Genomic DNA, 20,400 nt, shown 5'->3' on the forward strand with positions numbered 1-20,400 from the left:
CTGCTTTACTATGAACATGAGGGAAAGAACATCCCAACCCAGGGAGACTGAGAACAATGATGCCATGGAGCAATACTAAGAGACATCCTACCTCCATACATAACTGTGCCAGTGTAGTTGAAGACTACACGGCACTGATCCAATGCTGGTACCGTGTGCAGCAAATGGAAAGTTCGAAGGTCCCACTGAAGAAAGAATTTAAGGAATAACATATGACAAACTTTCCATTTTTATTTTACGTCAGTAGTGAGCAACAGATTAATAGGTCCCAACTAATGAAGCTTAATTGCCTTTTTCCTGGTCAGGCAGATGCTCAACTATCTTCTACCATCACAAGCCCTCCAACATGAACAAAAATACAATTAAACATGTTGCACAAAGTCTTCAGCTGTAAGCATGGTGGTTATGATGCAGTTTTTGGTGAAGAGAAAGATGATCATCTGAATAAGATGAAAGTGGTAAAACACAAACACCTATGAGTCACACCTGAAAGGGCAGAATATGACATGCACCAACAGAAAACCTCTCAGCTCCTTCCCTTACTGGATAGATCTGTATTTCCCTCTCCTCTCCTGCTCCCTTTGTGGAAGTCTTAACTCCACACCACCATCTCACTCAAGTTTAACATAACCAGTGTCTTACCACCAAGTCTACAAAGACTTAAGAACCTGCACAATTAAAACAGAAAGGAGTTGCATTTGAGTAGAGAGCACCATAGGGTTAGTATAGGGGAGTGTAGCCCAAGCAGAAGCCTGGAACTAAGGCAGGTAGGCTTCCAAATTAGTTCATTCAATCTATTACACAGAGGAAAAACTCCTGCTTAAATTATGGCATTAGAATGTCAGCAGCAGATTAATCAAGAAGAGGGGCATCCAGTTTTCTGCACAGAGTGCAAAATGCATGACTGCTTGCCTTATGGCCAAACGCAGCACCCTAAGACTAGAATTGTTCAAATAGACAAATATTTAGAGACAACATACTGAAAGCTGAACCTACCTCAGAACTAGCTGCCCCAATCCTCCACCAGAGGAAGTCAGTGTCCCAATGGAGCCAACGTGGAAGAGAAGGGCAAGTTTCCCTAGTTGGAACCCACTATTATTCCTTACTCACCATGGCATTCACTCCAGAAGATGGGGTTACAGATTAAATAACTAAAAATATCAATAGTTCAGTACATGGTAACTATCAAATGTATTTGGTAATTTGACTACTGAATGTGCAGGTAAAAAGATCTCATAAGACATCTGGACAGACATAGTGCAAATGCTGGGGATTATCCTATGCTCATAGGAAATACTGGTAAGACAGACAGACAAAGGTCATCCTGGAGGTTACATTTAGACTGTTGATGGGGAGGGGGAAAACAACACAATTTGGACCATGGCCTCCATAGCATTTCTCTTTGAAAACTAGGCCAACTCAGCAGGCATGACTTCAAAATCTCAGTGTATAGGTGAGAGTAAGGAGAAAAGTGGAGTTTACATTTATTAGGCACTAGGGAACTTACAGGAAAGGAACAGCCTATGCAAAAGGATGGGCGTCACTTTAAAAAAAAAAAAAAAAAAAAATAAAAGGGAACCACAGCCTGAGGACACAGAAAATTAACAAGGCTTTGGGGTCTTATTTGAAGTAGGAGCTGGAGAAAAGTCACAGTGTCTGATGAGCACTCAAGCTGGACAAAGACATATCAGTAATGCAAAGGAAACTCTGCAATTGGAAAAGAATAGGAATACAGCTATACTAAAGGAGTGACAGGCTGAGATCACAGAGGCAAAATTCTGAAAGACTGACAGGGGATCAGACTAAGGAGTTAAAGAGGTACAAGGCCAAAAATAAACTATAAAATGGCATAATACACTAGCACATATGCTTAAAAGCAAAAAAAAAAACCAAAAAAAAACAGGTGAACTGAGAACAGAAGAAAGCCTTGACATAAAAAGAATTACTGAAACACAATAGACTGACAGTAATCAATGGGATATTGTAACACCTCGCTACAGGCTATATGAGAAAGAAAGGTTATGTGGTAACACTATATCTAAGAGTCCATTACAGCATGGAGCCATGAAATTAACAAGAATGACAACCAATAGCCAAAGTAAGTAACTGCGTTGCCCTAACTACACCAACACAAGCCCTATGCCTCTCATGAAGGTGAAGTTGTTATGTTGGTGTAGTAGGGAATTTACATCAGCAAGAGCAAGGCTGTAATGTGTACACGGACATAATTAGGTTGATGTAAGCTGCCTTACGTCGACCTAACTCTGTAGTGTAGATCAGGGCTTAATGCTAAGTCAAGAATAGCAACACACTGGAAATGATTAAAGTAGTAACTACAGTTAAGCCATTAAGCAAGTGTCACCATAACAAAGTAAGTTCCATGTTCTCAGGGAAGTAATCATACCAAAGATTAGATCTAATACTAAATTTTAGCGGGATTTTTTTTTTAAAGCAGCTAGTCAGAGCCCCTGAAGTAAAAGGAAATTAAAATCCTAGAATTCAGCATGTAGGCTATTTAAACATACCATACTTTTAAGCAAAAAAGAATCAAGAAGGCAAGATTAAAACATAAATGACAGACAGTACGGTTAAATGGCAAGGCTTGAGTTTCAGAGGCAAAGTAGTGCCTTTGGAAAATAGAAATGTGAAGTCATAAATAAATAAATAAATAAAATAAAATAATCCTCTCTTAGTGTTTTTCTGTCACGGAACTCAAAGCACTTCACGTAAAGTCAGTATCATTATCTTCAGATTGAGAAAATGAGGTACAAGGGTGAAATGGATTTGACCAGTGTTTCACAGCAGACCAATGGCAGAGCTAAGAATATTACTCAGGTCTCCTAACTCTAAGTTTAGTGCCCTATCCACTAGAACATGCTGCCTTCCAGATGGAGACTAAACTAAAGTAGGTCAAGTGCAAAGAGTGAGTTAGAAGGGTTACGAGGGAATCTGAAGGACAAATAACCAAAAACAAATAAGGAATTTTTTAAATTGGAAGGAGAAAGCCAGCAAAACTACTACTATATCTGCTGAACTAACAGTGTTAAGGAAACAAGTAAAAAGAATAAAGACAGGGCACACAAGCTAAGATTATGTCTGTGCATCGGACTTCACTGCAGAAGACGTTGGGGAGATACCCATCTCAGACCTACTTTTTCACATAATAGACATTAGATACTGTCAGATTGGAGGGGAGAAAAAGTTGTGCCTATCTTAAAAAAAAAAAAAAGTGTTGGAGTGATCCTGAAAATTACAGACCAGTAATCCTTACTTCAGTATCAGGTAAGTAAATTGGCTGGAACAACAGCTAAAAATAGAACACCTAAATGAACATGGTAAGGGATACAGAAAGTAGCATGGCTTCTCTAAAGAATGGTGCATCTAATCTACTCAAATTGATTGAGGAGGTGAACTACGGTGTAAGAAGGAGAACCAGTTGACATAATTTTGGTTTATAAAAAGGTGTTTTGAAGAAATTCCTTATTAAGGAGTCTAATTCATGAGATAAGAAGCAAAATTCCACCTTGGATTAGAAACTGGCTATGAGACGGAAATGGTAAGAATAGTCAACTTTCAGTGCATCCAAAGAGTAAGAGGGGATGTCTGAAAGTTTTGTACTAGGGTTGGTGTTTAAGATATTTATTAATGAACTAGATGAAAGGGGGGCATGGTAGGAAGTAAAATTTGAAGATAAAAAAATTTAGACCACTCAAGATTAACGAAATGCTTCAGAGGTTCCTAACAAAGCCATGTAAATAGGCAGCACAGAGGGAGATAAAATTCAATGTTATCAAATGCAAGGCAATGCTCAGAGGCAGGTCAGCACAGGGACACTGCAGCTGAGACCAGGCAGGGAAGGCCAGGGGCTGGTGCTGCCAGGAATCCAGGGTAGAGGCAGAGCCAGGGGCTCTGCCCTTACAGCCAAGTCCCCAGCTGGGAGCACAGGCAGATGGAGGCAGGGATTGAACAGGTTCCTGGGGGAGTCACCCCCTGCACCACTCCCAACTTTTGGAATTAGTGAAGGGCTGCTTCTTTCATGAGTTGGGAGTTCATGAGTTCTTTTCATGAAAGAAGCAGCCCTTCACTGATTCCAAAACCATCAAGGAATGTATGCTGGCTGACCTCCAGGAAGTGGAAGCTGATGAGAAGATGAAGGCAACCATCATGAACACTATCAAGCAAGTTCCGTGTCAGACACAACTCCAATGCGCCCATCCTCAGGCCTTGGTGAAGTGCTCCATTGACTGTGGAAATGTCTGAGAGATGCTGAGTTTGTGTCACTGGCCACTGACGAATCAATGTACAATAAGGACATAGTGCAGCTGTGTTTGAATGTGAGATACTTTGATGGCCAAATCTTCTGAGAACTCAAGTCTGATGCCCCTGGAAAAATATGTCCCTGAAGAAATCATATTTGAGAAAAATCAGTGCAGCATTTGAGAAACAGGACCTCACTAGACTTTCAATGATGGCAAGTGGAAGGACCTTGCAGCATGACTAGCAGAAGTAGCACCACAGATGAAGTCCTCCACAAAGTGTGCTTTGTCCCAAGTTGAGTGGGGAACTGAAAGATGATATGGAGACTGATGAAAATAATCCATTTCATTAGAGTCTCCTCAAGTCTGCAGCATAGACAATTTTATGAGCTGGTTGCTGAGTCCTCTAAACCATGAAGATCTTCTTCTCCACAATGATATTTGCTGGCTTGGTAAGGGTACATCTTTGGCATGCTTCTGCGAGCTCTAGGCTCAAGTTGTTGAGTTCCTTTAGCACAAGGAGGCATCTGAGTATCTGGCCCTTCTAAAAGATACCGAATTCATGTTCAAAATAGCATTTCTTTGCAACATATCTGACCACTTGAATACCCTGAATGTACAGCTGTAAATCCAGGAGAAGATAATCCACAACCTTCTCAAAAAGCTAGAAGCTTTTTCAGAAGAAGCTGGACATACTTCTCATGGATTTGAGCTCTGGGAAGCTTCTGCACTTTATTCAACTCCACAACCACCAATCAGATGATATAATCAGTCCCCTCATTACAAGCTGCCTTCCTCAGCGACAGGACAACTTCAACACCCAATCTGGAGATTTCTGCATGCCAAAAGGATGCAACTGGTTTCATACATGATCTTTTCTCCATACCACCTAAGAATGACTTCTCATCTCACGTCCACAAGGTCTTCCCTGTAGCAGATGAGGGGGAATTGCAGATACAACTAGTCGACGGGCAGACCTCTGACATGCTGAAGAATGAATTCGAGAACAATGAAATCATGAAATCTTGGACACATTATCTGAAGACAGAAAAACATCCAAACCTCAAGATACTCTCAATGTTCCGATCACCATACACCAGCAAACCCAGATTTGTAGTCATGAGCATCATCAGGAATGATGCTCGAAACAAGCTCACAAACAAGTCACTTCACTGAAGCCAAAGTTAAATAAAACTAGCACAGAGGAAGAAGTGCCACTTTGTGCTCTAGTAACGAGGTAAATAATATTACAGACAAAAACTCACCACAGCCACCACTATGCCGATAAATTACGTGAAGAGAAGTGAAGCTTGTGTTTCATGTCTTAAATGACAGAACTTTTTATTCAGACACACAAAAACAAAAAAAGTTTGAAAAAGAAAAAGATGTGGTGATGAGGTTTTAAGTGTCAGACAGATTGGTAACAAGGATGCAGGACAAAGGGAGAGCACTGAGTGAAAGTATCGAACATTACTGCTTTAGCGAGTACAGAACCTTGACTCCCAATACAGTCTGTCAACGTGGTCAGTGACTGAAATTTCACTGTGAAACTGCAGCTAGAAACATCATTTCCCTTTATCTGAACACCCAATTATCCAAAGGTAATGAATGTCCTCCAAGCCAGAAGTTTCACCTATAGATAGGCTATCCCATAACTGTCCACCAGAGGGTTTCTATCTTCTTCTGAAGCATCCGATTCTAGCCACTGTCAGAGACAAGTCATTGGTTAAACACAGGAACAAATCTCCACAGACATACCCCCGAGCCCCGACCAGGGTTATTCTATCTGCTAACCAAGATCCACAAACTTGGGAATCCTGGATGCCCCATCATCTCAGGCATTGGCACTCTCACAGCAGGACTGTCAGGCTATGTGGACTCTCTCCTCAGGCCCTATGCCACCAGCACTCCTAGCTATCTTCGTGATACCACTGACTTCCTGAGAAAACTACAATCCATTGGTGATCTCCCAGAAACCACCATCCTAGCCACTATGGATGTAGAAGCTCTCTACACCAACATTCCACGCAAAGATAGGCTACAAGCCATCAGGAACATTTTCCCTGATGATGATATGGAACACCTGGTAGCTGAACTTTGTGACTTTGTCCTGACCCACAACTACTTCAGATTGGGAGGCAATCTATACCTTCAAGTCAGTGGCACAGCTATGGGCACCTGCATGGCCCCACAGTATGCCAACATTTTTATGGCTGACCTAGAACACCGCTTCCTCAACACTCGTCCCCAAGCACCTCTCCTTTACCTACGCTACATTGATGACATTTTCATCATCTGGACCCACGGGAAAGAGTCCCTCAAAGAATTCCACTGGGATTTCAATAAATTCCACCGCACCATCAACCTCAGCCTGAACCAGTCCACACAAGAAATCAACTTCCTGGACATTACAATACAAATAAAGGATGGTCACATTAATACCACCCTATACCAAAACCCATCTGACCGCAATACATATCTTCATGCCTCCAGCTTCCACCCCGGACACATAGACAATGGATTGTCTACAGCCAAGCTCTAAGATACAACTGGATTTGCTCCCATCCCTCAGACAGAGACAAACACCTACAGGATCTCCATAAAACATTCTTAAAACTACAATACCGAGCTGGAGAGGTGAAGAAACAAATTGACAGAGCCAGATGGATACTGTGGTAGGGTGGCCCTCGTGCTCCCATGGGCCGAGCGCTTTTTCAGTGCAGTGGGCACAAAATGGCCGTCCGGGGCTCCCACCAGTCGTAAGATGACGGCCGTCTCACTTCTGCCCCGTCTTCCTTCAGGCCTTTGCAGGCCGAGCAGTGCCCTCGGGACCTTAGGTTCTAAGGCGGGGGAGAGGGGAAAAAACCCTCTTCTCCAGGTTAGGGAGAGGCTTGGTTGGTTCAGGGGCGGTGGGCGTAGGGGGTGTCCGAGCCCACCCTCTTCTTTGGACACCAGCCCAGAGACCCTGGCTGACAGCAGTGGCTGGCTGCTGCTATAAGGCACTATGTAAGTCTTCTCTCTGGGCTGCTTCCCTACCCTGGTTTTCGTTGGGGCTAAGTAGCTACTCCAACGGGCAAGCCCCTGCTTTCCTCTGGCTCCTGCCACTCGCAGTTCTCCTTCTCCTGTTCTCCAAACTCTCCAGACTCCAAGAGCACCCTGACTGGCTGGCAGGAAGCTTTTGTCTGTTCCCAGGCAGCCCTTAATTGGTCTCAGCTGACCCTGGCCTCAGCTGACCCTAATTGGTCTCAGCTGACCCTAATCAGCCTGAAGGAAACCTTGGGCAGCTGCTAGGGGAACAGTGCCTTCCTCATTCTTAGGCTAACATAGCGCCCTTCTACTACCTTCCGGTAGCCCTTGTCACAGTACCCAAAAGTCACCTACTACAGGACAGACCCAACAAAGAAAACAACAGAACACCACTGGCCATCACCTACAGCCCCAGCTAAAATCTCTCCAACACATCATTAAGGATCTACAACCTATCCTGCAGATGATCCCTAACTCGCTCAAGCCGTGTGAAGCAGACCTATCCTTGCTCACAGACAGTCCCCCACCCTGAAGCAAATACTCACCAGCAACCATACACCATACACCACCACCACTAACCCAGGAACTTATCTCTGCAACAAACCCATTACCAGCTCTGCCCGCACATCGACTCTAGTGACACCATCACAGGTCCTAACCTCATCAGCCACACCATAAGGAGCTCATCCACCTGCACATCTACTAATGTAACATATGCCATCATGTGCCAGCAATGCCCCTCTGCCATGTACACTGGCCAAACCCGACCGTCACTACGCAAAAGAATAAATGGACACAAATCAGACATAAAAATTGATAACATCCATAAACCAGTTGGAGAGCACTTCAATCTCCCAGGACACTCTGTAGCTGACTTGAAAGTTGCCATACTTCTACAAAAAAACTTCAAAAACAGACTTCAGTGAGAAACTGCAGAGCTGGAACACATATGCAAACTTGACACAATCAAACTGGGTCTCAATAGAGACTTGGAATGGTTCTCTCATTACAAGAAGTAATTGTCACTGTTCATGCATTCTCACCTTCTACTCAATGGTTGTGAATAGGCCTCATCTACTCTAACTGAGTGGACTTTGCTAACACCTCCCCGCCCCATTGTTGTTCCTTACCCTTGGATGTATATATATACCCCCTAACTGATTTCTATTTCTTGCATCTGACAAAGTGGATTGTAGCCCATGAAAGCTTATGCCTGCAGAAATTAAATTTGTTTAGTCTTTAAAGTGCTACAGGACTCTCGTTTTTGTTAAAATCAGGGTTTCTCAACCAAACTTGGATTGCCAGAATGTTTCAAAGGGTTGTGTGGCAGCTCCTGTGGCTCTCATCCTACAGAGCTGGGTGGTCTCACCTCCCTGCTCCAGGCACTGCAACCTCTGGGGTCCCAGCACCACTGATGTTTGGCCCAGCCGTCATGATGACAGGAGTCCAGGTAGACTGGATTTGAGTGAGTGGCACTGCAACCCCCCAAGCCAGGTCACAATGCCACTCACACAAATTTGGTCCAGTCATGGGAGTGGGGCCAAACCTGAGCAGTGCTGCAACCCTGCAATGTCCGGAGCAGAGAGCCAAACCCAGCCAGCCCCACAGCACAGGAGCCACCACTGTAGGGTGAGTGCCAAGCAGAACCCAATCCTTCCTCCTCCTCCTCCCCCCCCCCCAAGGGCAGGATCCAAGTGAAACCACCCCAGGTCCTCCAGCCCCAGACTATTTACTGGGTCATGACAGGGCATTTACAAATGGGTCCCGAGCCCAAAAAGGTAGAGAACCACTATTGTTCTGACCTGTATGATAATTCCTATGTTCACCCTATTTAAACTTATGTATTAAAGCTGCTGTTACTACCATAGCCTGTGGAATTCTATTTCTGCTTATCATATGACACAGACAGACAGATATACAGGCTGCTACCATCAGAGCACCTGCTTGTCAATTCAAGGTTTTCATGTTTCCAGTGCATGAGTGTTACAATTGAGGTAAAAAGGATACGATCTCTGTGTTGACTATGACTTCTAGCCCATTAGGATGAAAAACACCACTGATGGTCATGTTGAATTTGTCGAATTTGTGGATGGCCTGTGCAGAGCGGACATCCCAGAGCACCCCATCATTTAGAACAAGGTCATCTGTGGGGTTAAAGGTGGCACAATTCTTCTTGTAGTTGTTGGCAAGATCTGGGTTAAACAGAGTCAATAGCTTGTTGCCAGTCTGAATATCATAGATCTTTTAGATTAAAAAGAAAGAGAGAGATTAGTCAAGATCTGTAGTCTATCAGTGCCCAAGAACACCATGTACCATACCTTACAGAATGTTTTTGGTGACCCCGCTTACCCTAGCTTTTCTTATGCATCTCAAATGAGAGCTTGTCAATGTCTGACTCTCCCTTCCATAGCACCAAACTTTCAGACTGAGTTCTCCAGGCCAGGGTCTGCATTTTCCCATATATTCACACAATGTTTAGTTCCTCTGGGGCTCTCTAACATGTTTAATAAGCTTGAGGTTGGTACTAGAAAAGTAACCCAGTTGTGAAAAATGGGTTGCAAAGTTTCAGACAAAAGCAGCATTTAGCCACAGTCTGTTACAGAGATATTTAAACTGACTTTAAAGGTGATATTTACAGGCTACAAGCAAAGAAAGAGTCCATTAGCACACAGTGAAGAAAACCCTTAAATATAGGAGAAAAGGAGTTCCAGTTACTGGCAATTACACTACACAGTCTCTCTAACCTGTGCCCTTATTTCCCTGAGAGGAATTTTCACAACCAACCAAAGACAAAACCTTCATACTTTTTGTGCCTGTGACTATTTTCTCAGAGGTATTGGATTCAAAGTGTGCCTCTCACAGTCTAGTTTCCCTCTGACCCCGCAATGAAGCCATAAACCTTTTGGATATCGGTCTGTTGCCAGACAGATGATCACACTGCAAACTAAGATTTGATTTCCCTGGAGTGCCAAAACACTGGAAGAGCTGGGCAGGGTTGGATAACTCATTTGTTTAAACACAAATGTACATGAAAATCAGCAAGGGTGGCAAGGAAAATGATGAACAATTTGAATGTTTTGTGACATTATTTTTTATCAATGTTTCTTCAGGTCAGATAATGTCTTTAATGAATTCTGTCTAGCACTGGCACCTTCAGAGAGGAGAGGAGCCCCGCAGATTCTGGGATTTTCATGGATTGATATGTGCAAAATGCTGCAAGAGTATTATGCAAAATACACAGATAAATTAAATTTAAACCAACTTATTTGTCACTGTAAAGCAAGCTCATTCTGTATATTCTTGTTGGAAAACTTCCAATAGCCCATTCCCCTCAACTGCTGGTGAAGTATTCTTTAGGACAAAACCTTTTCATTTATAAACAGCTGCCATAACTTCTTCACAGCTGCATGTGTTCCAACAGAACTCCCTGCAGAACATTTCTCAAATGAATGGATCATCAGGCCAGATATTAAGATATGCCAAATACAACTGGAGGCACCATATGTCTAAAAGCCATGTGGCATACCATTCAGCACTAAAACCTAACTCCATTTTCAGATTATGCCCATGCTCATCTACATTTTGAAGCTGTTCCTGTAAAGCCTTTATTTTACTAGTTACATGCAGCTCCACAGTCCTCACAGCAGTTAACAGATGGTTTGGGTAACGGCATAACCTTGTCATGGCTTCAAAGAATCAATTTCCACTGGTACTTACATGGGCAATGTCCCCTTTTGTGCCAATGACCCTATCCTGAGAGTGCTTGCTGAACTCCACATAATGATCATCTGGGAAGGAATGCCTGCACACAACAATTAGTGACAAGGTCAATGAGCAGCAGATTCAGATTGTCCATCCTGAATCAGACACCCACTGTGGAAATACTTCTGGCAAAGGTTACAATTTTTCATGCACAAGAGTTTTCCCTGCTCCGCTGACCATAGCAAATGGCAGTGCTAAAATGCCTCACTATCTGGGAATTGCCGATTTGTCAGAAGAGTATTTACTGTCCACAGTCACAGTACAGTTGTGAAATACACCAGCAGCAAGGCAACCTGTGATCAAAAGCCACCTCAGAACACTCACTGTAGCTGCTCAAGAAGACAGGGCCTGTTGCAGAGCTGACACTGTATTTGATAGAGAAGTTTAGTGGAAACATGCAAAATTCCCATGTGCATAGGTTTGAGCGCATTAAACCTCCTGTTCATAACATGCCTTCCAGTTAATTTAAACATGCTCACATAAAAAAGTTAATGTTACTGTTCAAAGTCTAGTAGGCCATGGTTAAATCTTTGAGAGGTGGGAATCTCTCCCTTTATTTTCTGAAGAGACTAAAGAATGGTTATTATTGAAAGAATTTAACTTTACCATGTTTGCAGTATCTGTATGCTCTGCAAAATTTACCATGCAAATTACTTGTGCTTCACTTTTTTGGTAATTAACCTTAAAAGATTGTCATGATAATTTACCAATCCAGTAAGAAAACCAAACCCAAATCCCCTCTACTTATTTGCCTTTTATCAAGATCACAACTTTACTCATCTGTCTCAAGTAAATATCCTCCACGCAAATAGAATTTTTCAAGGCTTTATCCATCCAACGAAGTGATGAAGACAGCAACATAAGAACAGGGCCAGACTTTTTTATTCAGACACTAACAATTTGAACGTTCTGGTCATAGTTGTATTATACTATCCTTTTACACAATATAATACTACCCATTTTTTCCCTTTGGAGTTATTTCATTTAATCGAGTTTCTGGTAGCTTTTAACTGTTCTTATTTTGTTTGATCACTTTAACCCGGTCAATACTGTGTGAGCAGTCTTCTATAAGATCTACGGGATCGGTAAGATTCCTTTTCCCTTATCCCTATAGCTGAAACTGTCCAGAAGCTTGCTTTCCAGATGCACATCAACAACTCTACTAAGAAACCAGGAGCTGAAATGTCTCTTAATTTGGCCTTTTGAGTACAAAATGCTCTCTCAAGAAAGTCATGTTTTGTATAAATGTACATGTCCATCTCTAAATATTTTCTCCTTTTATAAAAAAGAAAAGTGTTAATGTTGCAGAGCATATGGAGTATGGTGGGATTTTCCCTACTGCCCTAAACCCCCACCTTTGGCTGGAATAGGTTTCCTAGAATACAGCAGCCTTTAACTGCCAAGTATGTGAATGCATTTTTGCAGTTTGCCTATTCCAGGGGTTTTGGGGTACAATTAAAGCTTCTTCTTTAAATTTGTGCATTTCAGACTAGCAGAGTACCTACTTCATGTCAAAGACAGATTTCATCCCCCACAGTGCAGACAGTGGTTGGCTCCACGTAGCAGATGTTAGCAGTAAAGATCCATCCTGCAGTTTGATGGTGTGAGAAAATGGCAGAGTGAGACAAAGTGGAGTTAGTACACAGGTGTATTTTATTGCATGTAAAGTAGCGGTTTAGGAGGGCTCAAAAGATTCTTCCTCATTGCACTACTCAGGAATGGTGACCAGGTGGTAAAGAAACATATCCAATATTCCACAAAATATTATGGACATCTAAATGAGCTATGCATTATGATGGCCGCAGATGAGAAGGGGTTAATCCTTGCCTCAGATCCATTGCCCTGTGAGTGGAGAAGAGAACTCTACTTATCAATTTTTTTAAATTTCTTCCTAGATTCTTGCATATCAGGTTTCTTCCTCTCTAAGGGGGAGTTCTTTGTTACAGCACCTTGTGTTTCTTCTATACATAGACAGAACCACTTCAATGGCCCTCTTCATTCCCCTTACAAAAACACACTATCTATGCAGGCACAAAGTTACTGCATCCCTTTTGTGCTATCTATTAGGAAAAGGAAGGATTTCTAGAATCCTAAGAGAGGAGAGCAAAAACTGTTCCACTGATGTTCTGCTAGCCACTGCTAGCAGGCTGTGCTACATGCTAGCCAGTAGATGTGCTTTGGGTCCATGTAATCCAAATGGGGCAAAAACATGACAAGGTTTAAAACCACAGGAAACCATAATGTTCAGACGAGGTGTTTGACTCCTTACCCTGGATGGCTCAAGGTGCGTGATGGCAGAGTTATGGCAGTTGTAGCTGGCCTCCTCCTGCCCACTGAAAACATTGTAGAGCTTCAGCTGCCCAGTGCAAGTGCCCAGCATTAGGAATCGCTCCCGTGCAGAGAACGCACAGCAGGTAAAGCCACTTTCATCCTCATTTGCTTCCCGGAATACAGAAATTGGACGAAACCTGGAGAAGAAACGAGCGTAAAAGTGACCAAAAAGGAGAAAAGAAAAGTAGCAATGAATAAGCATGGGATGATCTTAAAACCTGCGTTTGAAAGCTTAGGTACCTACAGTTATTACTTCAGCTTTCTTTTAGGGGAAGATTAGAGAGAATGACACCAGCAGTGTGTGAAGAAAACAGTTGACACTGAGGTTTGCAACATCTCAGGATGTGTGTCCTGCAAGATGAAATCCTTGTGTCATAACATCCTATACCAGATGTAAAATCTGGTTTCAATACCTTCCTAGGCCGACTGGTGGGAAATCTGTGGCATGATCACATGGAAAAACCTGGGCAGGTGGCTAAGATCTCATGAAAGAAGCATGAAAAGCAAAACAAGGAGAGCAGGTACATAAGTCAAGAGGTGTGGCAGGATATTCAATTTTTGAAAGTGGTGGTGTGATTTTACCGCGTGCATCAACATACGATCATTTTACACAGTTATCAGCTCCTCCTGTTTATTCCACACCTGAAGAAATCATAGACTTCTGTGTAGGTAGGACAGCACTATTGGTGGCTGTGAGGAAAAGGAGATGGGGGATAGGCTGCAAGAACAAAATAGAGATCCTGTATTCATTCGTCAGTAGCCCTGGATCTGACAGATGACCTAGGGCCTTCAGTAGCTCAGCCTCTCCCCTCAATTGCCTCACCTGTAAAGTTGGGATTACAATACTTACCTCCCGGGGCGGGAGTTGAGGTCATGAGGCTTCATTAGTTAGTGTCTCTACTACACTCTGAAGCTTGAAGGTGCTATATTAAGTGCTAATAAATATCAAAGAGAAACAGAACGGCTTCTAAAATTGGATTTGTAAAGTTCTCCCAACTGTCACACGAGTATTGAAATGTTTTTATCTGTCCAAGGAATGAGGATTCTGGGGCCTGAATCCACCTTTGCGACAGGTAAGGCCTTTTGGCACAGACACGACCACAAGAGGATTTGAGAAACATTCCTTTCTTCCTTACCTGCTGAATATAAGGTGTCTATCAAAGCATCCACCGTCCACCCCTCCATACTTCGGAAAAGCTGCCCTACGGGTCAGTCGCGAGGTAAAGTTAGTTGGCGCCTGGCGCCTCTGTTTTGGCTCAGGGCACTGGTGGGGAGTAAAGAGAGAGAAAGGGGGGCAGGTGGCAACAGGGTTCTTGCAGCGGGCATGCTGCTCTCTAAGGTACTCTGTAATTATACTGTCCAGCGTGGGTGGGGAAGGGAGGTGTCTGTCCAGCTGCTTTTTGATGGCCGGGCTCTGGCTGTAGGCGCCGTGGTCCGATTTTTGTCTCAGCACTCTGATTTTCCTGCCATTGCAGGGTGGCGGCCTCTCTCTGATAAAGCTAATCCTGCCAATCAAAGGGGAGTTGCTCGCATAAGAAGGACCTGGAAGGGCAAGTGGACACTGGGATACAGAGGGCCTTGGTTGAGCATGGACAGAGGTGGCAGTAGAACCTACAGAAGCATGGCTACTCAGTCGGGCTGAGATACCATTAGCTATACGAGGTGTGCGAGGCAGAGCCACAGGAGAGGCAGCAGCAGCAGCAACAGGGGTGAAGGCAGAGGAGTGAGATGCTGCCGTCATGGGTAGATCTGCCTCTTTAGTGAGGACAGTAGCAGTTTCTCCTAGCCCCTTAGAGATGAGATGGTTCCGAATCAAAAGCAGCAGCTCCTTTTCAGGAAATGAGATCCTTGACTGGGCCACCACATCTGCTTTCTGCAACCGAGCCAGGGAGACATCTGTACCAATCAGCAATGGCTTTCCTGAGACGCGCTCTATCAGCTCAGCAGCATACTTGCAGAATTTTACATGGTCACTGCGTTTGTCCTGGAGCACAGGCTCCTTCATCAGTTGCTGGATCTGACAGCTGCTGAAGAGGGGTAGCTTGCTGATGATCTGCCGGACAGTACTGCTGCGGGACAATCCCACCAAGGCCTTACAGGCTAGCGCTCGGATCTGGTCTGCATCTGTAATTGGCATCTTTATAGACAGCAATGAGAGCAGCACTTTGATGCCATTGTTGGACTGCACCACATTCCACATCTTGGCCAGCGTGTGCTCACTGCTTTTGGGTGCCTGGGGGAGCTTTCGTCGGGGGGTCCCAGAGATGAATTTGCCGATACTGGAGATCCGATTATCTGGGCCACACACACAGTTGATGATGATCTGAAGGGCTGACTTCTGGATCTCTGCATCATGGATGAAGAATTCACCCTCAGCTACTCCCAGGATGATGCTGATACCTAATGAGAGAAATACTTCTGTTACCATGTTAGCCTATTTCAGCATTACACACTGTTCTACAAATCAGAGTATGAGACACTGCTCAACTCTCCATCTGGGGCCTTCTGCAGTCACCTCATTCTCTCGGACCACCACAGCTGTTCCTCCATCTCCCCAGGCTAGATAATCCCCTTTACTAATACCACCCACTGATACTACTCTGTGGATCAGACCACAGCAATACTCAGTGGTGGGTCAAACATGGTCTCTTTCAGAAGGTGATCAGGCATGGTCCAGGTCTGCCTAAGGCCAGGCAGCTCACCAGACTGCAGCTGCAAGATGGGGATTGACACCGGAATGCCTCTGGGGTTGACATCACAGAAAGCAGTTATCTATAACGTACGGTTAACAAAAGCGGAAGGGAGGGGAGGGTAACTTTTTATACAAAAGGACAAAAAACTTAACACAACCTCCAGAATGACTCAAAGAAAAAAGTCTGGAGCCAGTTGTTTTTTTGGTCAAAAAACATCTATTACTTTAATTGTTCTTCAAATCCAACCCTCAGTCAAGGAAGGACCTGTGTGCTGTCCAGAGATGGTGCTCACACATGAGAGATTCTCTCACAGCTACACCAAATGCTCTTCCCCCATAACATGCCAGGCCCCATCTTTCTAACATTTAGAGCCCAGCAATCAGTCAGAGTTCATTCCTTTACAAGCTGTGAGTGTATGGCATAACTGATCAAAGAGACTAAACCAAAAAGGAGCACACTCATCAGCTGTTTAATTATTTAACAGTAATCACTCTCCTCCGAGCCACTTCCAAACCACTCCAATGCAATATCCCATGAGGACACTTTTAAGAATCCAGGAAGCTGAGTGACCCTCACAGTCCCAGCGGACATGTGGATTTGCCAGCATCATTTGCTGAGCACTGACACTATGCTCGGGATTCTTCAGGACAAGGAGGAGATAAAGGCCGTGCCCTCAAGGTGTTTACAATCTAAGTATTATATTGCAGTCTCCTGTTCTTTATCTGCATCAAGAGCAGTGACTATGAATGGATTGTAGCCCTCCCTCTTACTGTGGGCATAAAACAAGTCACCTAAGTACCACTTAAACTAAAGATATGATTATTAAAGCGCTTAAACCCTAAAGGCCAAGCTCAACTTACCCACAGTGGAGACTGTAGAGCCTGCTTCATCCAACACATCCACAGGCTCTGCCAGCTGCAACTGGATTTTAGGAACCACAGTAAGGATAGCCAGAACGTCCAAAGCATAGCGTACTGTGTCATTCCTGGAAGAGTACAGTGAAAGAAATAATTAGAAATGCTAGGATACAGCATTTATAACACGTCAACTATAGCACTCCCCTGCAAATTCTTCTCTCTTCGGCCATAGATTGGATACTGCAATGTAGGATAAGGTCTGGGGGATGAGCAGTCTCAGGAACTTACCAGAAAATAGCTTTGCTCTGGCAGCATGCCGCTGTAGAGAGCCTATCATCAAAAACAGCAGAGAGGCCTTTAGGAGTGACATCTGCTAAGTTAGTTCTAAGTTTGGTCACTCTACAGAATTTCCTCTGAGGTCACCAGCCTAAGCATAGTACTGTAAAGCAACAACTCTCAACACCCTCTTTCTTACTGGCCAGATACTCATAACCTCTGAATGGGGTCATATTTCAAAACACCTGGCGAAATTCAGCAAAGTCAACAGAGGGAGATGAAGAGTATCCCTCCCTGACACAGCTAACGGAGATTTGCCCTCTGCAGGGCAGTCTCAATAGTTGGCTTTTCCCCCTCTCCCTGCGTTATGAAACATTATGTTTTCTAGTCTCCAACTATGTTGTGGTTATTGTTTTTTGATACTAAGCAAGCATAATGAAAAGTAAACAAACTTTGGGGTGGATGGGAAATGCAGTGGCTTAAGACTGTGGTTCGAAATCTACTCCGTTTCTATTTTACCAGTGATTCTGGAGACTAGAGTATTCTGGCTCTGCAGAGCCCTTATGGCATTCACATCATCATGTTTCCAGTGTGATTCGCTGTCAACGGTACTCCTTCGTTCATACATACTAACTACATGACTATAGCACAAGCTCCCTGCAGATCACAAGACACTGTGTATGTCTGTCCTTAATTAATGCTGAGGTTCTATTTAAATAGGAAATTTCCCCCTTTTTATATTAAAGTATTCACTGCCCCATTGCAGAGTTACAACCAGCAGTTTGGGAAATGCAACAGTACAGTATAGTAGCTACGGTCTCACCTGGCATAGTATGTCTTCCAGTTGCATGCTATGGAGATAAGCTGGAGCATGAGTTGCACACAAGACAATTTGAGAAAGACTTCTGCTGGCTCCCAGTAGAGCTGGGCTGGACCATACTCTATCAGAAACTCCATCATCTCCACAATCTGCTCATGAGTGTAGGAACAGGCCTGTAGGGAGAGGATGCAGGGTAAATTAAAGAGCTATCACAAAGATTTTATGTTTAGGTGCAGTCAGACCCTATATTCTTAGGAAATCACTCCCTTTGACAGTGGCATTAGTATCCAAGTCCAGTGGCCACTGAGACACCACACAGCTAAAATAAATATGATTTCATACGTGATTCACTTGCTTTTGTTTTGTGCTTTATTCTCGAACTATAGCATCTACTGTAGCTGCCACTACAAGAGAAGCTAGAGAAATTAGTAAAATAACATCCTTCAAGGTTTTCTGTTAGACCTAGCAATGAATGATAAGTGAGTTTGAGAAAATCTAAGAAAGAGGTTGTACCAAATTAAAGTTCTGGCCTCATGGAGCTAATATACAGTAACTACTAAACAGTTTAGAACGTGTTCAGTAAAAATTTTACACTAATATGATTCAAACTCAAAAAAAGCTGCAGTAAAATGGAGTTACAGTTCCTAAATTCAAACCATAACAATAATTTAAAATAGAAAAAACCTGAACAGGCTTTTTTCTCAACTTTTGTCACTTCATCTTTCATATACTTCAATAAACGTGTTTTTACAACATAAAAACAATTACTTTAACATAAAATTCCTGCATTTTTAATGCCTTTGTTTTTATGAATGAAACTTTCATTTTAAATTTTTGCCACTCTACAGAAGCTGAAGTTATGTCTTTTCAGCTCTCATCTAAAAACCCAGCATGATACCAGAACAAAAACAATAAATTTATTGAATTTGCGCCCTTAGGATGAATGGTTAATGGATTTACAATTTAAGATTAAATCGAAAAAAAATAGGAACAAAAGATAATACAGGGATTTCTTAGCTTATTTCTAAAGACTGTTCTCCTCCTTGGGCACACAGGGAGGACTGTTCCCTCTGTTGTCAGAGCAGAATCTCACAATCTGACCCAAATTCTCTCCAGTATCATAAAAACTTCCCTGATCATGCCCTTTCCGAGATGAAAAATATGAGAAGGAAATAGATATGTGATGAAAAAGTTCTGCTTTAGACACTCTTAGCTTAACTCTTTGGCACTAGTGATATGCGAAAGAAGTGGCAGCTCCCAATTAAATGGATCTTCTGAAACTTTGCTACAGCTATTTTTCTATTGCCATGACACTTCACCAGGAAAAAACCCAGTCTGTTGGTCTGTAGGGATTTCACTGACTTCAGAAGACATCATTTCATTTCCACGTCTGAGACAATGTGAAAACATCACACACAAAGCAGCATCAAAATCCTGCACATACTGCTCACCTTATACGGTGGCTGCGGATGGACCAGAATGCCACCTTCAGTGCGCTGCAGCGACTGTTTCACCTGTTCAAGTTTGATGGCAAGATGAGCTTCAAAGTACCGGCGCAGGGCCATGCAAGTATGCTTCCCAGTTTGGCGACTGGCAAAAATCTCATCGTCACTAAGGAGGGCTCCCTGGTCTTCCAGGTTTAAGATCTCCAAGGTGCTGATCTACACAAACAAGTCAAGAAATGGGAAGCATCTTTTCACGTGCAGGTAATCTTTTCATCTAGGCTCATTCTTCAGGACTAAGATGCCTACAACTGCCAATTGCATTTGTATGAAAACTTACCCTATAGAGCTAACCTCACTATCAGGATGGATATCAAATATCACAGCTGAAACTGTAGATTTGTGTTCTATTTCAGCTATTAAATGGAAGCCTCTTTTTGCAGAGATAGAGATGTGACTGGATGAATAGCAATATTCTCCGGGAAGAGTAGTTCCCTCTCCCCCATTACGCATAAAACCAAAGGCAAATCTAAAAGCCACATCAGTGCAGACCTGGAGAAGGTGTTTCTACAGCAATCACATGAGGATTAGAACACATGCTGGTGGAACGGGATCACTCATGAGGTGAAAGGTCTGAGAACTAAGCCAAAGTTACAAGCAACCATTGCCCACCAAGCAGCAGCGCTACGGGGCTGTTTTGGAAGCGTTACCTAGTCCTCAGCCTTAAGGACAATAATCGTAGGATCTTTGAGTGTGAGAGGGACATAAAAATGCCCCCAGAATGGGAGGGAGACTCCTCATGTCTATCATGCAGAAGCTCCACACCTCACCTCCAGCCATTCCAATGGGAAGAGAGGGTTGGAGGAAAGGGAGCTCTTTACAGCTATAAAGGTAAGATCTCTAAAACCTGACACTAAAGCGATGTCTCAGAACACA

The 20,400-nt window shown here is 43.3% G+C and overlaps 1 protein-coding gene across 3 annotated transcripts in view; it reads right to left on the reverse strand.

The window, feature by feature from the left end:
- The window catches only part of DCAF1 (DDB1 and CUL4 associated factor 1), an 82,972-nt gene that overhangs the window by 29,218 nt on the left and 33,354 nt on the right, over window positions 1-20,400 (reverse strand). For all 3 annotated transcript variants that reach the window (XM_067561153.1, XM_067561151.1, XM_067561152.1), the window contains exons 11-19: window positions 19,474-19,683; window positions 18,026-18,195; window positions 16,930-17,054; window positions 14,513-15,776; window positions 13,315-13,513; window positions 12,551-12,633; window positions 11,001-11,085; window positions 9,291-9,524; window positions 92-185 (exon numbers count right to left, since the gene is read on the reverse strand). In XM_067561153.1, coding sequence (XP_067417254.1) covers window positions 92-185; window positions 9,291-9,524; window positions 11,001-11,085; window positions 12,551-12,633; window positions 13,315-13,513; window positions 14,513-15,776; window positions 16,930-17,054; window positions 18,026-18,195; window positions 19,474-19,683 — 2,464 coding nt within the window. The remainder of the gene's footprint in view (window positions 1-91; window positions 186-9,290; window positions 9,525-11,000; window positions 11,086-12,550; window positions 12,634-13,314; window positions 13,514-14,512; window positions 15,777-16,929; window positions 17,055-18,025; window positions 18,196-19,473; window positions 19,684-20,400) is intronic.

This window comes from Emydura macquarii, unplaced genomic scaffold, assembly GCF_026122565.2.
Source record: "Emydura macquarii macquarii isolate MOO-44397 ecotype Brisbane River unplaced genomic scaffold, CSIRO-AGI_Emac_v2 contig_2369, whole genome shotgun sequence".
NCBI lineage: Eukaryota > Metazoa > Chordata > Testudines > Chelidae > Emydura > Emydura macquarii.